This window comes from Sus scrofa, chromosome 14, assembly GCF_054392235.1.
Source record: "Sus scrofa isolate SSC_HxYL_T2T_F1_AM1 chromosome 14, Sscrofa_HxYL_maternal_Yorkshire_Landrace_v2.0, whole genome shotgun sequence".
In the NCBI taxonomy this organism is placed as follows: Eukaryota; Metazoa; Chordata; class Mammalia; order Artiodactyla; family Suidae; genus Sus; species Sus scrofa.
The window spans coordinates 134,283,373-134,302,478 of NC_139396.1; the positions used below are offsets into that span (position 1 = coordinate 134,283,373).

Below are 19,106 nucleotides of genomic sequence, written 5' to 3' on the forward strand. Positions count from 1 at the left end.
AGTTCTTTAAGCAAGAAGACAAAAGGATAGGAAAAAACTCCTTGATATAAGACCTTTCATAGGAAGGACCCATCTGTGAAAATCTACAGCCACAGAAAGCTCTAACTAGTACAGAACCACCCAGCATTTGAGATTGCGGAGGGAGACAGGAGGCCAGGGGCAAGGGAATGTCCTCAAGAAGAGAACCCTGAGCCCACCAACTCCTCCGCAGAGGGTTCCTCTCCCTCAGGGTCTGGGTACCTTCTGTGATGGGGATCTCCCATGGAGTTATGTTCTGAGGGACCAGCTCATCAAAGAAGGATGAGGAGGCAGAGGCTTCCTCTGCGCTATGTTCAGAGGTCTGTACAAAGAAAGACAGACAGAGGTGGATACTTAGGAAATGAGCCCAGAAGACAGAGCTGGTTTAGTAGCTCTCTCTGGGAGTGCTAGTAAGAGTTGGCCCTTAATGGGTAAAGCTAAAAGAATAACCAGGTCAGGTTTGGGAAGGGCTCTACTTCAAGGTTAAGATACAGCTCCACCCCCGGCCCAAAGCTTCTGGGCTCTGTATGTCACTCTAGTTCCAAGTGAGTGAGGAGTCTGAAGAGCTCTGCCACAGCAAGGCAAAGGTCTAGGCAGGGGAAGAGGCCCTGAAGGCGGGTCTTCTGTGCTCCCCTATGTCAGGCTGACTGGGCTCCTACCAGACCTGGCTGCAGAAGGCCTGTCGTCTGCTACTGTTGGGGGCATCCTCCTTGGGCTGAGGGCTTTCACCCAGCCCCAAATCACTCTTCAACCACATGGCCACCTGCAAGGAGAGATCTATGAGTCCTTCTCTTCCCAGCACAAGGTCAAATAAGCATTACACTTTCTTCTGATTTCCAGACTCCACCAAATGGACTTGCTAAGATCCTTGAGCAATTTTCCTGGGAAAGAAACTACCTCCAGGAGGTAAAATGCCCAAATATGCATTCATGAAGCCCAGGAAGAGGTATTCTGAGATGGCTTCCACTGGCAGGATTCGCTTCTCCACATCAAGTAAATGTTTCTGATGTGAAAGCTTACCTTCTTCTGAAGCTCATCTTTATTGTATCCTAGTAGCTTTAGGAATTTCATTCTGGAGTCCTTCTCTAGGGTCACCTAAGGAACCACAGAACACAGCAGTCTCCGTTAAACAAATACGAATGATTGTCTCCCACACCAGCTGGACATCTGTGCCAGTGTACCTCAAATACAGTTCTTGGTACTACCCTAAGTGCCCCCTGAGGCCACCGCCATCTCTTCCTTTTTCTCCCTGGATTTGATTCCCGTTGGGCTGTGGGCAGATGTGTTAACACACCCTTTCCCCTTTCTGAATGAGAACAGGACCTTCCTGTTGATTTCCTAGATCTGTTACCCTGTAACCTGGTAAGAGTAAGATGTCAGCTATGTTTCTGGGCAACAGAGCTCGTGACTGGTAAACTGCATCTGGACTGGAACTACGTAAAACTACGTAAACACCTGAAGTGGACACCATGGTCTAGGCTTCCCTGACTGTTGAGGGCTGTTGTACTAAACAGAACCCTCGCAGGGATCCTAGAAGTTATGGTTTTGGAATCTGTACAAGAGAGATTATTGGCTCTTGAGGGCCTGAGGCTTCTAAACCAGGGCAGATTACACATCAGCCTGATCTATATCTCACCTTCTCGCACCTGACCTGTCTTCCTGGGAACTGAAGAAGAGAACTCTAAGCTGCCCTATGGGCTGCTACAAGGACTCCCACAGAAGAGAACCCCCTGGTGCTGCCCTGCTGACAAGGTGTGGTTCCTGCCCTCTGTCCTTCTGAGGGGACTGATGCCAAGTGAGCCTTTGGTAGTCGAAAGGGCCAGGTGAGAAGACTCCTATTGGAAGCTGCACAGATATAGTAAACAGAATCAGCTTACCCACTCAGTGTCCCAGATACTGAGGGCCAAGGCCTCCTGAAGCCCTAATGGGTTTGCTGGTCTGGGCCCTTCGTTCATCCCACACTGAACCATGAATTCTGACTATGATCTTTCTCATAGTTCCTCAGGGGCCCCTCCTTCTTCCATGCCCTTCCCCTGGAAATGTTCATCTGTACTCAGCTTCGGAACCATCACGATGGATGGTTCTTAGATAGCTTTTTTTTTTTTTTGTCTTTTTGCCTTTTCTAGAGCCGCACCTGCGGCATATGGAGGTTCCCAGGCTAGGGGTCCAATTGGAGCTGTATCCGCAGGCCTACGCCAGAGTCACAGCAATGTGGGATCTGAGCTGCGTCTGCAACCTACACCACAGCTCACGGCAATGCTGGATCCTTAACCCACTGAGCGAGGCCAGGGATTGAACCCGCAACCTCATGGTTCCTAGTCTGATTCGTTAACCATGTGCCACGACAGGAACTCTTAGATAGTTTTTTTTTTTTTTTTTTTTTTTTTTGTCTTTTTGCTATTTCTTGGGCCGCTCCCGCGGCATATGGAGGTTCCCAGGCTAGGGGTCTAATCGGAGCTGTAGCCACCGGCCTACGCCAGAGCCACAGCAACGCGGGATCCGAGCCGCGTCTGCGACCTACACCACAGCTCACGGCAACGCCAGATCGTTAACCCACTGAGCAAGGGCAGGGACCGAACCCGCAACCTCATGGTTCCTAGTCGGATTCGTTAACCACTGCGCCATGACGGGAACTCCTAGATAGTTTTTCAACTCAGATGCCCCCTCTGTCCTGTGGGTGCCGCTACCTTTTTTGTTTAGCAGAGTAAAGGCTGACCTCCTGCTTATTCCCTCTACTCTCTCCCACCCACCACTCTGGAGCTACTACCTCTCTCCCTCCTGCTTATAACAAAAGCATTATTTCTTACTATTCCCCCCATTTTTTTTTCTTGCTTCCCTCTACAGTTGATCTTTCACAATCCTTTTTTCCTTCTCAGATTCCGGGTGTCTACCTTCATGAAGTTCTACTGTCTCTGAAGCACAGACTCGAGTTCTTCTCAGACCCTCCGGGACAGGCCCTGTCTTTCTTTTTTGCATTCTTCTCTATAATCCCCCAAATCTGATTAATCCTATCACTGCCTGTCCAGTTATTTCTCTTTCTTCCTCCAGCATTCTCCTCTCTTTGGCTCATTTCCTTTGACAGGTAGAGCATTCATCCTGGTGTCATAAGCAACCTGAAATTAACTTGATACTGGAACTGAAGATATGCCTCCAGAATAGAGTGGGATTTGAGAGTCCTGAGGCCACCACAATGACTTGCTTTGGGTTCCCTGAAAAAACTCAAAGCCTTTCAGCTGATTTTTCCCCTGCCTTTCCCTCCCTTTCTTCTCCCTTCCCATCACCTTAACTGTCCCAAGGCATGGCACCATGAAAGCCTTCACCTTGGCTGTGGTAGAATCTAGGACATCAGCGACAGTAGGAAAAAAAAAGGCAAATGTCAGTTGTACTCCTCATTTCCTAGCCATAAATGGTCTCTGAGCCTCTAGTAAAGGGTGAAGATTTTGTGTCCAGGGATGGGTTAGGGCCTCTGGACTCTTGGTCACAGGGTGACTGTTGACAGAGATTGGGGTTGACAAAGGCTGGAGTACCTGGCTTTGGGGAAACAATTCTGAGCTGCCAGCCTTCAGGCTTCTTACCTTCAGGAACTGCCAGAGCATCTTTTCACTTGGCAGTGTCACTTGCTGGATCTTGTTCTGACAGTAATTCAGGACATTTCCTGATCCCAAGGCTTCCTGCAGCTCAGCTGACCGTGTCAGGAATTCAGGTTCCGTGGTGACCTGACTGATGAACACCAGGTGGAGACAAGGCTGTGGCACCTGATGGGCAGTGGTGCTGAGAAGGCCAAAGGTAACCAGCTTCCCCCCAAACTGGTGAGGAAAAACAAGAAGGGAAAGCCAAAAATTAATACTGGGTCAGGACCACTGGGAAGGCTCTCTATTGGCTGACCCTAGGACAGGACAGCAAAAATAAGAGAACTCCTGGGGGTAGAAAAGATCAGGAAGTGAGGAGCGAATGTGCTCCCAACCCAAAACCACCTCTGCAGTTGTGGCACCAACAGCTCCGAAATTCAGGACGTAGTACTTATCTTTTCCTCACCTGTGCTGGTACCACCATCCTCCCAGTCACCTGGACTGAACTCCTTGGGATCATCAGTCTTTACACCCGCTACAGCCAGCGACAACAAAGTCTTACCTCTTGTTCAATGTGCCTCACGCTCAGTGCTCGCAAACCTAGATTACTGGAAAACGCTGCTAAGCTCTGGGGTTTTACCTCCTCCATTCCAAGCCTTAGGTGATCACCCTACCCCTGTTCCCATCCTACCCTTGTGTTCCCAGCTGGTACTGGTTTCACAAAGCCATGGGAGACAGCCTAAGCTCTTTCACTCATAGCGCACAAAATATTTCAGAATCAGGACCAGACCCGTTTTGCCAGCACCTCTCTCCCTATTCATTTATGTGATCGCTCCACAGCCCCAAAGTGCCTGGTTCATTCCTGCGTCATACATCACAACACCCCCCACAAGAGCATCTTTTTCACCAAATGAGGTACTTTATAGAAAGCACCTGGCACAAAAGCAGAGCTCAGTAAAGTTCCTTTACTCCAGCAGTTCTTTGCCCTGACTGCACATTACAACCACCTGGGGAACTATCCCGAGTCGCTAGGCTGTACCCCAGACAAAGCCATAGGGGTGGTACGGGGCATAGGGGTTTTTTTTTGTTTTGTTTTGTTTTTTTGTTTGTTTGTTTGTTTTTCCAGTTCTTCAGGTTATTCCAATTGCGGCCATTCTTGACAACTACTGCTCTACTCCCCAACTATTCATTACGACCCCCTCCGTAGTGAACATTTTCAGCCAGAAGTCTTCTCTTGATTCCTACAGCACAACTTCTACACTACAGATGAGTGTGAAACAGAACCATCTTAACTTTTGGTTTGTAAAACACTGGATAGTTTTACAAAGTTCCTACATATATTCTTATTTGAGGTTCATGGCAATTCACTAACGTAACCTTGGCAGGTACTACTATCCTTGTTTTACAGGTAAGAACACAGAAGTCCTGAGTTAAGGGACGTGCCAAGGTTACCCAGCTGCTAAGAGACAGAGCTAAGAACTTGGGCATCTTGACCTTGGAGTTCTTCACCTCTGAAGGGTTAAAGATGGGCATCATGGAGGGGGTGGCATTTAAGCAGGGACCTTGAAAGGCTGCAGGAGGAGTCAATGTTCAGAAGAGAAGCTGAAGAGAATCTGGAGGCAGCAGAGCTGAGTTACTCATGGAAGAGAAAGCAGTCACATGGACCTGGAGCAGAGCAAACCCACGAGAATAAGGGGGGACTAACAACTGGACACACGCGGGGCTCTGTGTATATCTGGTCTTGAGTCTATAAGGCAATGGCAGGGGGAAAAGGTTTGGAGCAGAGAATGAAATCTACATTTTTTTCTTTCCTGCTCTGTAGTCACCATTTTCTTGCTTTGTGTTCTAACCTTTATATGTCTGGACTCACTACCAGTCCAGGTATGTCGAGGCTAGAGAGATGTCAGATGGACTCTCAGGCAGTTCTCCATAACTGAGAGTTCTAGAGCAATCAATCTAGACAGGACTGGCACAGGACACAGAGTAAAGGGGTAGAGAGGAAAACTGTAGCAAGTCTCTGCTGGAGCGGTAAAGAGGGACCTGATCTGAGACACAGGAATGTGAATAAACCTCTTGCAGGACATAACTCCGGGCTCCAGCAGGTTTCATACACACACACACACACACACACACACACACACACTGCTACACTTACAGCAAATGAAACACCTGCTGGCCTTCTCATCCATTTGGGGGGTTTTTTCAGAGGAGGTATCAGTGATGCTTGGACCACTTGCTCTGGCACCTGCAATGGTGGGAGAGGCTGGCCTTTGCTGAAGGAAGAAGAGATCTGAGGGCAAGAGGACACCTGCATCACCAATGTGGAGTGGTGGCTTAGCCAGGAGCTCCACCTACAAACTCCATCTTGAGGGGGATCCCTGAGATACCCAATCTGGCCCACAAAGGCAGGACTCTCATATTCCAGGGGACTGGTAGTGAGGATGGAAATCCCATGCATAAGGCTCTGGGAAAGCCTACTACATCCAATGTCTACCGTGGAGTGTGACATAAAATAGGTCTATAGGAGACAGGGAGGTAAGACAGTTCATATTTCCAAAACAATGATGGGAGGTCCAATTTCCCTGATCTACCACAGGGAACATCCAAGACCAAGAGTCAAGGTAAAGGCGTCCTTTGTATTGGGCAGAAACTGACATCCTTCCAGGAAGGTGAAAGCTGGAGCAAAGGTTCAGCCCTCCCAAGCCCAGGGCCCTGGTCTCCCAAGTCTCCAACAGTCCCCACCTCTTCCCAGGCTTGTGTCCTTCTCACCCCAAAATAGAGACAGTCCCTTCCCTCCAGCATTCTCCGCCAAGCCGTTCAAACCTTGTCAGCCTGTCTCATCTGCTGGACTTCCCAGTTCCTACCCATCACGGAGTATAAACTGATCCAGCCGTCAAAGGAGGCAGCAGAGAACACTGGAGGATCCCGAGGGCACCACTGCACATCAAAGCACCAGCTGCTCTGTGTGGGCAGCTTATACACCACCTAAGAGGAGGGAACACAGCCATTACGGAGATCTTGACTTAGGTAAGGCAACCCAGAACACATGAGTGCATCCAGGATTCCCTAACCATCCCAGCATGCCCACATAAGGAAGGCCCAGCCTACCTCACTGCTCCCAAGGTTCCAGCACAAGATCTGGCTGTCCTTGGCACTACTGAGCAGCAGCTCAGCATCAGCCTGACTCCACGACACTGACAAGATTCCCCTAAGAAGGAAAGGAAAGAGGAACTAACATTCGTTGAATGCCTATTATGAGTAGGATGCCTTGTGTATCTTGGCTAAATTTCATCTTCCCAAGATGAGCAGCCTGATTTCACTATGCAAATGAGGAAAGTAAGGCTTGGGAGGAAATTAAGAAACTTTTAGCAGTCATGCAGCCCAAACCTAAGTCCAATCCCAGGGCCTGTGCACCATACACTTTGCCTCCCACAGGTCACTGCACAACGGCCTGCTTCTCTTCCCAGACTGTAGGGTAGGAACTGTGAATCAGCACGAATCAGGCAAGCACCCATCTCTGTAGGTGCTTTTGGCCCAGGAGGATAACGAGGATCTAACTCTCTAAAGTCCCCAAGGAGCGAGGAAGGCATGGCCCTTGAGTTAGGAACAGACCGTGGGGCTGCTTTCTCTGCTGTGGGCCCAAGAGCTACCACTTCAGAGGCAAGCCTGTTCACAGAAAGGCCCAAGCCAAGGTTCTTTAATTAAGGAGAAGTCTTGGAGGAGGCAACCTCATCACCTTAAACAAATGAGCACGGTCCTCAGATCAGAGCCTGGGGACTCTTCCAGGGAGACTAAACCTTGGCTCCAACATTTCTCTAGACCCTGTCCTCACTCTCATCTCTGGAAGTCAGATGGAATCACAGGCTCTTTCCCATAACCCCTGGGTCTAAAGGAACTCTGGTTGGTTGGAGCTAGAGCTAGAACCAGGTAACTGTGTGTTCGTTCACTGGGATGACTCTGAAGTGAGGGAGGAATCTGGTAGCCAAAGTGAGGCGTGCATCGGTCAGTTATGCCCTCACCCTCCACCAGGGATGTGGACAGAGTTACCTGCTGTGACTCTCTAGCACCTTGAGGGGCGAGGAGGCAAAGCGCAAGTCCCACAGCTGAATCACTGGAAGACGATCATCTTCTGAACATAGCACCAACTGGGTGGCTATGTCTGGGTGCCAGGCCAGGCCTGAGCAGTGCATCTGTGAACAAAGCAGACCCCAATGGATGGTGTAATCTGACTCTTCTGGTTATGACCTTTCTTGTCCAGGTGAAATAGGACCTCTCTGAGGGCAGGTTTTGTGTTTCTTCTGTGTGACTAGGAACACCACAGCCATCAGGGAATAGGTGATGACCACAAGTAAGGAGCTCTAGAAACCTCCAGATCAGCTCAGTTTAGCTTCCCTAAGCTTTCACCCTCAGCAGGAAATCTGCTAAGGGGCTGAATCCACGTGCGTAACAACTGAAAGCAGAACCCTGGCCTGGAGAAGAGCAGCTCCAGTGCTAGGCCTGAGAGAGACAGCAGAACCTGAGTCTACATTCTGCCTTTATCCAACTTACCCTGTTGCTGTGATCACTGACTTTGATGATAGGTTCATTCTTCCTGAGATCCCACACGACTGCCTTGCCGCTGGGGTGAGCAGAAGACAGAATGTGTTGAACTTGGCGGTTCCAAGAGAGTGCCTTGATGTCTTCTAGGGGCTGCTGAGGCAGGATTGGGATGGTGGGTTGAGGACAAGCCGTCACCCCTGGACCAAGAGACAGCTCATCTCCCACTGCTCCAGCCACCCACAGGAAGACCAAGGGTAGACATGGGGCTGCCCAAACCAAGCCAGTCCCAGGAAGCTGGTGAGTTTTCCGTGGAGGATCCTTTAGGAAACTGTTGTAGAAGCTGAGAGAAGGACAGATACCCTTGGTGCTCCTAGGGCATAGAGTCAAGATTTTAAAAGGGCCCTCCTGTCTATGACAAAGAGAAGGAGAGGAGGAAGGGGAGGGAGGGAAATACAGACACTCGAGACCCGCGGAGAGAGTGAGACAGAAAGAAAAGTCATTGATACTTTTAGGGCCCAAGGTGCTATCAAATTCACACTGAACTTACCTCACGATACTGTAAGCATAAGATGGAAAAGCCAGGAAGAAAAAGATGGACTTGGTTACAACTGACAAAATAGGTACACTCAGACAGAAGCACAGGAGACCCCCAACTGCATGCGAGAACCAGATACAAAGACAAGGCTGATCCTCCCACAAAAAGGGCAGGGGGTATATCTGGGGGTCCTCCCCTTGCACTGGGTCAGCTGAGTCCAGGGCCCAACCCCGCCTAAACTATCCTACAATGAACAGTACTCTCACTCCTTCTTTCAACGTCTTTCACTCCCCTCACCCTTCTCTTGCCTCCTAGAAACCCCTAGGACACTTAATGACTACAAACCACCCCACCCCCTCCACACCCCGGGGCCCCCCTCTATCCCTCCCCGGACTGGCTGGTAGGTAGCATGTTAGTCTGTGGAGCTTTATTGCCCTCCAGTGGTAAAGACTGCAATCTCCGGTGCCCTTAGAATTCAAGTCCAGGGAAAATCAGCTGCACCCTCATAAGCAGCAGCACCGGGTGGTTCCTCACCTGTGACTTGGATCCCGGGGTCATTGGCACACTCAAGTTATTCAAATCCCAAATGAAGATTTCAGAATCATTGGCCCCTGAGGCTAGGAGGTTGCCCTGTACAAAGGAATAGGCCTTTGGAGACACAACATCCCAGGAAGAAATGACAGTAAAAAAGGAGGAAAGAGACCCATATGTGGGGCTTCCAAAGCCTCCCCCGTAACGACCTGGGAAGGGCCCAGAGTTAGAGACCAGAGGTCACAAGTGAATGCCTCCCTTCAGATCTGTTGCTCCATGGCTCAGCCATGTCTGATCAACTGAAATGAAGTACCTGGAAAGGATTAAAGTCAAGGGCTCTGACAGCCCCCGTGTGCTTCTGCCTCTGGGCAATCACAGGCTCCTTTCCCGAAGACAGGATGTGGGTCACATTGTATAGAGTAAGCATGCCATTGTCCCCGCCGCCTGCAATAACCCCGGAGCCTTCCAGAAGCCCATTGCCAAAGCTCCCCCAGATCAGCTTGTGAAACCTACAAAGAGGAGGAACTGGCATCAGCACCAACTCGCGTCCAGGTCAGTAAGTAGAGACCGGGCATTTGTGTCAGCCTCTGCCATTACGCAGGCATCCCCACTCTTAATCAGGGCCTGCCTGTCTCCCTCATTTCCCAGACACAGAACGGAGGTCTCCTTTGCCTGGTCCTAAAAAAGTATTCAACTTATGTTACACTAGAAGCAGGAAGCCACCGCCTTGGGCTTGGGGAAGGGTGCTTTGTTGTTGATAATATTATTGGGGGTTAATACAAACTTCTGTATATATATAGCTAGTAATTGTATTCCCATTTGACAGCTAGGAAGTGATGGAGTCAAGGTTCAAAATCAGGCCTAGCTCACTGCTTATCCACTGGGAACTATATCTAGTCACTTGCGATGGAGCATGATGGAGGACAATGTGAGAAAAAGAATATATATATGTATGCGTGAGGGGGTCACTTCGCCGTACAGTAGAAAATTGACAGAACATTGTAAACTACCTATAATGGAAAAAATAAAAATCATTTAAAAAAAAAACAACAGGTTTCTTGTTTTTTTTTATGGCTGCACTTGGGTATATGGAAGTTCCCAGGCTATGGGTTGAATTTGGAGCTATAGCTGCCAGCCTATGCCACAGCTCTCAGCAACGCCGGATCCTTAACTCACTGAGCGAGGCCAGGGATCAAACCCACATTCTCATGGATACTAGTTGGATTGCAGCCACAACTCGAACTCCAAAATCAGGCCTATCTTATTCCAGAGCCTGAGCTCCTAATCATCATAAAACACTGTATTCTACTTAGAGGAAGAGCCAAACTCTTCCATAACTGAAAAGAAGTAGGTTCCCACCTAGAAATTATCACACTAAGTAAAGTAAGTCAGACAGAGAAAGACAAATATCATATGAGATCACTAATGTGTGGACTCTAATAAAAATGATACAATAGACCTTACAAAAAGAATCAGACTCAAAGATTTCAAAACCAAACTTATGTTTACCAAAGGGGAAATGTGGAGGGGAGAGATAAACTAGGAAGTTGCCTACTTTATAAAATAGATGGGTAACAAGGACCTACTGTATAACACAGGGAAATTTACTCAATACTGTATAATAACCTCTATGGGAAAAGAATCTGAAAAGGAATAGATATCTGTATACACATAATTGATTTACTTTTCTGTATACCTAAAATTAACACAACTCTGTAAGTCAACTATGTTCCAATAAAATTTTTCTAAAAAGAAGAAGCAAGTTCCCTAGGCCAACAGTTGCTGTGCCCTCTTTCCTATTAAGCTGGAAGTGAGAAAAGATCTAAGGACCTTACCATTCCAAGCCTCTCCCATGTGGCTGGCCCACTGGAGCTACCATGTGGATTCAGTGGACCAGCCCTAGAGACACAAAGGCATGAAGAATAAATGCACTGCTTGGGAAACACTCTTCTGGCTTTCTGAGCATCTCACACTGCCAGTTCTTGTACAGTACACAAGAGACAGATGGTGATCTGTCCTCCTTCACAGCTGCTAGCCAAGGATATTTCCACAGCCCTTCTGAGATTTCACAATGAATGGTGTCATAAGATCCTTAAGTAAAAGGAAATGTTCCCACACCCCGGGAACAGTCAGCAAAGAAACTGAATGGGATAACCAGACAGGACCTGTTTGGCCAGTCATTAGAGCAGAGCTAGCCTGTCAGAAGTGAAGAGTTGAGTAACAGTTCAGAACCAGGTCAGCATCTGAACAAAAGAGCAGAGATGTAACAATTGGTGGATCTAAAGCCACGGTCAGAAAAGCTATGTTTTCTAAGGTTGCGCTGACCTTAACAGAGCAGAAAAATGTGTCCCATGCTGGCTCCAGAGGCTGCCTTGTCATCCAGGGGCTAGAGCTAGAGTTCAGCATGGGCAGAGGGCAAGGCAATGAAATAGCCAGGGGAGCCCATAATAGGTCACACAGAAACCAGAGGAAGGTATGGCTAGGGAAACTGGTATGGGAATGCAGTGACCTCACTACGGTCAGAACACATGACACACAAACCAGAGTAAAAGGTACCTGAGACCTCAAGAGGGAGTCACCAAAGGGTCAGAGAAGAGTGCCCAGTTACTTTAGAGTGGCCCAAATGCAGACTATCAGGCATGGCAAATGATTTTCTTCCTGGAAGCATGCACCTTCCTATGGTTAACACCCCCCTAGTGTGGGTGAAACTGGAGCCCTAATAGATGTGACAGAGAACACCTGGGAGAGGGGGCACACCTGGGACCAGGCAGGTAAGGGCAGAGACTTGATCACTCAGTGGGCTCAAGGAATGGCAATCATCTCTGCTGTGCAAATAGACAGGAAACAAAAGAGCACAAGCACAGCCATGAGTTGGCTGTTGGGGCTAGTACTATCTCTGTGACATTGAGCTATTACGGGCTCCTCTGGCTATTCCATTGCCTTGCCCTCTGCCCATGCTGAACTCTAGCTCTAGCCCCTGGATGAGGAAACAAGAAACAGCCGTGTGTGTGTGTGTGTGTGCGCGCGTGCGTGCACATGTGTCGACAGAGAGCACACAAGCATGTAAGCAAATGTGGCAAAATGCTAATGATTGATGAGTCTACGTGAAGGTATATAATTATTCACTGTACTATTTGCAAATTTGAATATTTTAAAAATTAAAAAAAGTATAGGGCAAATAGGAACTAGGAGATTTAAGGAGAAGGTATAGGGAGAAGAGTTTGCATAGGACGGTGGGAACTTTGAAAACATGAGAATACAGGTGAAATCCTCTGCTAAAGAGATTCCTAGGATAACAATGGGAGTGATGGAGACCATCTAGCATCATAGAATGAGGGGGTGGCACCTACAGAAAATATAGGTTTTGACTCATACCCAGACTTTGTGAAGGAGAATTTCCAGAGACAGGTCCTCGGAACCCATATTTCTAACAAGAGCCCCAAGGTGATTCTAACAAGCTGCCAAGGTTGAGAAGCACTGAACTAGATATATGAGACTGCATACCAGCCTAGAACAACAGGAAGATGCTGAATGTCATAGAGATAGAACTAGCCCCAACAGCCAACTAGTGGCTATGCTCCTGACAGGAAGAAAAAGATAAGGCTGGAGAAAACAGACTGAGACCTCTGAGATCAGAACATCACACCAGCTAAGTTCATCTGAGGCCAAGCTTGAGCTACCTCATGATTAGGAAATACGTGCTCTACAAATTCTTGCTCCCATGATTTCTGTTCTTCTTTGTTTTGCATTTTGAGTTCATTTGCTTAGAAAGGTTCCTTTGGAAAAATCTCAACCTCATGTTAGTGGACCAAAGTGAAAATTAGTTTTTAAAGGAAATCTAAGTTTCCTTAAAAGTCAAACAGAGCAGGAGTTCCTGTTGCGGCACACTGGAAATAAATCCAACGAGGAACCATGAGGTTACGGGTTCCATCCCTGGCCTGACTCAGCGGGTTAAGGATCTGGTGTTGCCGTGAGCTGTGGTGTAGGTTGCAGACGTGGCTTGGATCCTGCGTGGCTGTGGCTGTGGCCAGCAGCTACAGTCCCTAGCCTGGGACACTCCATATGCCGCGGGTGCGGTCCTGGAAAGCAAAAAAAAAAACAGTTAAACAGAGCACTAAGGGCAGTGCTCCAAGCTAGAGAAGGAAAACAGTGGGGTGGAGGGATGGCTGTTTGAGAGAACTACTTTTCTGAATGCCTAGTGTGTACCAGGCAACTACATGCTGACTACGTATCCCAAATTTACACTAGAGAAAACAGGGTCAGAGAAGTGGAAATAATGTGTCCAGGAGAGCTGAGAGCAGAGCTAGGATCTGAATCCAAATCTGTCTAACAACAACACCCATGCTCTCTACTCTGAGATCTTTTTTTTTTTTTTTTTTTTTTTTGTCCTTTAGGGCTGCACCCGCAGCATATGGAGGCTCCCAGGCCAGGGGTCTAATCGGAGCTGTAGCCGCCAGCCTATACCACAGCCACAGCAAAGCACCATCTGAGCTGCATCTGCCACCTACACCACAGCTTACAGCAATGCCAGATCCTTAACCCATTGAGCGAGGCTAGGGATGGAACCCACGTCCTCATGGATGCTAGTGGGGTCCGTTAACTGCCGAGCCATGACAGGAACTCCCTACTCTGCGATCTTGATGCCTCGAGACAGCAGGCAAGTCTCTGAAACAAGAAAACTAGGAATTGTGCCAAAATGATCTTTTACTGCTTGGTGCTATCCCCTACACATGCACTTAAAGAGGGGTCAAACTGCACCCCAAGTAGCTAGAAATGAGATAAACGTACTGAAAGATCGCTCATCTACTTTCTCCATGTTACTAGAGGATGAGTCAGGAATAGGTTACAGAGGCTACTCAGAGATCTAGAACCTCAGTGTAGACAGAGGGTAGAGAGTAGCAAATCACCCATTACCTCTGAACTCATTCAGCCACAGCAGCAATGTTCTCAGCTCAAAAGTCAGTACATAAGCCATGTACTGTTCTCCCAGAAAGCTTTCTTCTTGAGGGAGATTCACTGAACAAACCAAATATCACTTGCTTCAGTGCACATGCAAATCCATATTGATTCTGATTGCGTCCAGTGGCATTTATCCACGCACTCTCTTCAGCCTATTTACAGCTCTAGGCTGTCCCTCATCTACATCCTACTAGTGTTTCAGAACATCTCCCTTTCAGTCAGGTATTTCTCAATTTCTCTGATGCAACATGGATTGAAGATAAGGGACTCATCGGGATCCAAATGTGATTGAGGCAGGGATCTGGTAAAAAGGGCAGACAGTGGAAAGGAGAAGATTTTGAAAAGTATGTTTAGTTAATAATGAAAAGATACAGAGAGGAGTGGGTTTTTGTTTTTTGGGGGAAAAAAAGGAGACTAAGCTAGAAAAAGGGAAGGAGAGACTGAATATAAAACCTAAATTTGGAGTTCAGTAGGTTCTTACAAGTCATCCTGTACAACCTCTTTTTTACATATAAGTGAGGAAATCTAAGATAACTGATGGAACTCAATTTCCCCAAAGTTACATAGTTTCAGCCAAGGCAGCAATCCAACACAACTATGCTTTCCCTTAAACCATGCAGAAGATGACACAGAAAAGAGGAAAGCATAAAGCAAAGAATGGGCTGTCCTTTATTGACCCTGATAATCTCAATTGTTTGGGATGCTACTTCTGAGAAAGTGACCTAACCCAGGTTGGAATGGAAAGAAGTGGATGTCCTAGGCCCTGGAGTGTCTAAGATGATTTCTCCAGAAAGCCCCAACAGGGAGTTCCTGTTGTGGCTCATGGTAATGAATCTGACCAGAATTCATGAGGACACAGGTTCGATTCCTGACCTCGCTCAGTGGGTTAAGGATCTGGTGTTGCCATGAGTTGCAGTGTAGGTTGCAGACAAGGCTTGGATCTGGCATTGCTGTGGGTGTGGAGTAGGCCAGCAGCTGCAGCTCTGATTCTACCCCTAGCCTGGGAACTTCTGTATGCCTTGGGTGCAGCCCTAAAAAGACTAAAAAGAAAAAGAAAGCCCCAACAGGACTGTGTCAAAGGTAATACCTTAGATCTTTGAGAATGAGAATCAATCTTTGGACACAATTATAGAGGTGGGGAAAAAAAGTAGAGATGAAATACTACCAAGAGTGTTAACTGTATTTGTTTTGGTTGTAGCCCCCAAGTTCCCGAAGGGAAGAGTATGAGGTGATGCTTCATGATTCCTGAATACGTACTAACATTTCAAAAAGGGTCCCTTCAGAGATCCAGTCATGGTTCAGTAGTAACAAATCTGACTAGTATCCATGAGGATGTGGGTTTGATTCCTGGCCTAGCTCAGTGGGTTAGGTTAAGGATCTGGCATCACCATGAGCTATGGTTTAAGTTGCAGACAGCCTGGATTTGGTGTTGCTGTGGCTGTAGCGGAGGCCAGCAGCTACAGCTCCAATTTCACCCCTGGCCTGGGAACTACCATATGCCTTGAATGCGGCTCTAAAAAGCAAAAAAAAAAAAAAAAGAAAGAAAGAAAAGAAAAGAAAAGAAAGGGTCTCTTTCACCTAAGGCACTAAGACTGACTGAAGACTAACTATAACTAACTGAAGTGATGGATATGAACACTCTGTTTGGTAATCTAGAAGTCTCTGATATCACTCATTTATTCAACAGATACTTACTAACCACCTAATTTCAGGCACTGTTCTAGATGCTAGAGATACAACAGTGACTAAAGCAGTGAATAAAAATCTCTACCTACATGGATCTCAGGAGTCAGTTTCAAGGTTTCTTAAGCAATTAATTACATTGCCTCTGTCTTAAGAACTCATAGCCCTAAAGAGCCATTACTGTGCTGAAGCTGCTGCTTGGCTCGTCAAAGAAAAGAGCCTTTGGAGTTCCCATTGTGGCAGAGTGGAAACAAATCCAACTAGGAATCACGGGGTTGCAGGTTCGATTCCAGGCTTCTCTCAGTGGGCTAAGGATTCAGTGTTGCCATGAGCTGTGGTGTAGGTTGCAGACATGGCTCGGATCTGGCATTTCTGTGGTGTAAGCCAGGAGCTGTACCTCCGATTAGACCCCTGGCCTGAGAATCTCCATATGCCGTGAGTGCGTATAAATAAATAAATCTTAAAAAGTAAATAAACAAATCTAAAAAAAAAAAAAGAGTCTTTGCTCACTGCTCCCATCTTATCTCCAAGAGTATAAACATTATTAAATTAGCTCAACCCTTTCAGCAGCCCTCTCTGAAATGCTTGCTTAGGAAGGCTAAGAATATCTCAGCATTATTGGTAAGCCCTCCAAGGCTTACTCTTCAAAAGGTAAAAGGTACAGGTTCTGGAAAAACCAAGAAATATAAAAAACTGCAAAATAAGGGATATTCTCATAAAGTGCATAAAGTGATATAGGAGCTCAAGAAAGGGAGACGAATAACTAAATTTCATTATTAGGTTAAACTATGAAAAGAAAGGATACTTCTGTCTAAATATCTTAACCTAATTACTCAGATGGAACCAAAAAATGCACAAGAGGATGGACAGCAACATTCTAGACCAGCAATCTCTAAACTGGGATGGGCAAGATAATTTTCTGGGCTATAAAAAAAAAATTTGTAAGTTTAATATTCAAAAATAGTTGAGTAATATCATATTATCTATATTGAATATATACTTCAGTATAGTGAATATTTATATTTTTCCTGATGGTACAAAAATAAGGAGACCATTGATTCAGAGCATAAGCCTCATCTTTACAAAACCTACAAAAGAGCAGTTGAAATAAGGTAGGTTTTGGAGTCAGGCCCAGACATAAATCCTAGCTTCTCAGAGTTTTGGTTCCCTTCTATGTAAAATGGGAATCATGGTATTTACTGCTTAGGATCATTTTGAGGAATGAATAAGATAGGCAGAGCCTCTAGCCCAGTGCCTGGCATGTATACATGTGCTCAGTGAATGCTGGAACCCAACCCTGTAAGCCTGCCAGAGCCAGGAACTCCTTGAGGGCCTAATCAGTGCCCAACAGCAATGAGGAGAGGATCATTCATTCATCTGCCATTGGCAGAAAAGAAAGATATTGTGTAAGGCTGTTATCTTCACAAGAACCAAGGGAGGAAGGAGCCAACATATCTGGGTTCAGAGAGAGACCAGGTACTCGTGGGTCCAGGCTTGTGTGCGGCATCTCTACTGCATGATTCTGCCTGACACTGCTGCTGTGACCACGGCGGGGGGGGGGGGGGGGGGGTTGTTTTCACCACTCTTTTGCAAAATTAACCCAGAGTTAACGTCTCTTCAAATTAAAGAATCTTCTCCCCTCACCTGTCTCCTCATGAGCCCTGAGAAGCACACGTGACTCCCAGGCCCCATCACGGTCTACGTCAGGATCCACCCTGCATACCCATTAACAGGTCAGACATAGTACCTGCTGGAGGCAGAAAGGATGCCCTTGCGTTTCAAGTCCAGAGAGGGGTCCCTGAAATCAACCTCAAAGATTTCCAATGTGCCATTTGTGCTAAAGGAGGCATCTAGCTGCTGCGCAGATGTTCCTAGGCATAAGAAAAGTCAGGAAGAGGCAGCATATGAACAACAATCTATGTATGGATTTGATGTATAAATGGTTAGACAGTAGGGAAGAGCAGGAACAAAAGAGGAGTGGAAATACCCTTTTTTCAAATGGTTTTTCTAGAGAAAGCAAGAACGCGTGACATGCTTAGCCTTGAGTCATAATCCAAGGCTGCTCCCAGGTACCAAAACCCCCTAGTATCCCCTTGCTTATGCTGCTAGCCAGTCCCACCTTTCCAGGACTCTAAAGTTTTCTCTGAAGCACAATAAACAATTCTGGACATGAAGTTCCCCTCAACCTATGTACTTCAGCAGACCCTCATCTACTGTATCACCATACCTGTGGCCAGATACACAGGGTACTGGCTGGCTGGGCTCCACACTTGGACAGCTGGTCGCTCAAGTTCCTTCAACTTCATCGTCTGTCCTGTAGGTAAGCAGAAAACTGTCATGGTCCTCCGCCTACTACAAACGTTTCACAAGCAAGCTTAAAGGCCAGGTCAAAGAAGCACCTGTGGACACAAGAGCTTGTTTCTCTACCATAGGGTGGGGAAAGTGGGGGCAATATGGGGTGACAAATACATGACTGCACAGCTGTAATGACAGTTCATACTTAATTACTGAAATCTAGTGCTTTAAACCCCCAAAGATACACAACTGCATTGGTGGCCACAGGCCCAACGGTGATGATAATGAGAAAACAGATAATTTCCGTGACTTTATCCATTCCCTTGGCTTTAAATACCATCCATATGCTGACGACTCTCAAGTTTACATCACCAACAGAAAGCTCTCCTCTGAGCTACAAGTTCTTATATACAATTGCTAATCAAATATATATAAAAAAATTAGTCTAAGATGGAATTCTCTAGTCCACCATCTCCCCACTCCACCCTGAACCTGTTCTTCCTCCAGTTTTCTCCATTTCAGCAAACGGTATCACTATCCACCCAACTGTTCAACCCCAAAACCTGAAAATCATCATAGATCCTTTTTTCTCTTAATTCTCATCTAATCCATCATTAAGTCTTCCAGATTTTACCTCCAAAATATATCTTAATCTGTCTATTTTTCTCCATCTTCACCACCACCCCTCTACTTGAAGATATTACCATCTCGCATCTAGATTACTGGTCATTTCCCTGCTACTCATTTCCATCACCTAATTCATTCTCTGCATAGCAGCTGGAGTACTTTTTAAATCAAAAACAGGATTTTGGTAGTCCACGCTTAGAGATTTTTCAGTGGCTTCTAACACACTCAGAATGGAATGCAAACCCCTTTGAACTTTGCTCAAAGGTTCCAGCCACCACTTCAATTTCATCTCTTGCTACTTTTTCCCCTTTACTCATTGTGTTCAGCTGCATTAGCCTTTTTTCATTTCC

General features: G+C 46.7%; 1 protein-coding gene across 50 annotated transcripts in view; it reads right to left on the reverse strand.

Annotated features, from left to right (window-relative positions):
- The window catches only part of SEC31B (SEC31 homolog B, COPII coat complex component), a 32,206-nt gene that overhangs the window by 11,544 nt on the left and 1,556 nt on the right, over window positions 1-19,106 (reverse strand). For 8 of the 50 annotated variants that reach the window (XM_084995119.1, XM_084995113.1, XM_084995106.1 and 5 more), the window contains exons 2-14: window positions 18,062-18,148; window positions 17,582-17,705; window positions 9,506-9,701; window positions 9,196-9,291; window positions 8,136-8,279; window positions 7,635-7,777; window positions 6,696-6,795; window positions 6,411-6,572; window positions 5,743-5,877; window positions 3,594-3,824; window positions 1,039-1,113; window positions 683-781; window positions 241-340 (exon numbers count right to left, since the gene is read on the reverse strand). In XM_084995119.1, the coding sequence (XP_084851245.1) occupies window positions 241-340; window positions 683-781; window positions 1,039-1,113; window positions 3,594-3,824; window positions 5,743-5,877; window positions 6,411-6,572; window positions 6,696-6,795; window positions 7,635-7,777; window positions 8,136-8,279; window positions 9,196-9,291; window positions 9,506-9,701; window positions 17,582-17,705; window positions 18,062-18,140 (1,684 nt within the window). In that variant the 5' untranslated portion in view covers window positions 18,141-18,148. The remainder of the gene's footprint in view (window positions 1-240; window positions 341-682; window positions 782-1,038; window positions 1,114-3,593; window positions 3,825-5,742; window positions 5,878-6,410; window positions 6,573-6,695; window positions 6,796-7,634; window positions 7,778-8,135; window positions 8,280-9,195; window positions 9,292-9,505; window positions 9,702-17,581; window positions 17,706-18,061; window positions 18,149-19,106) is intronic. The other 42 variants (XM_084995121.1, XM_084995117.1, XM_084995111.1 and 39 more) reach the window with 15 other exon arrangements.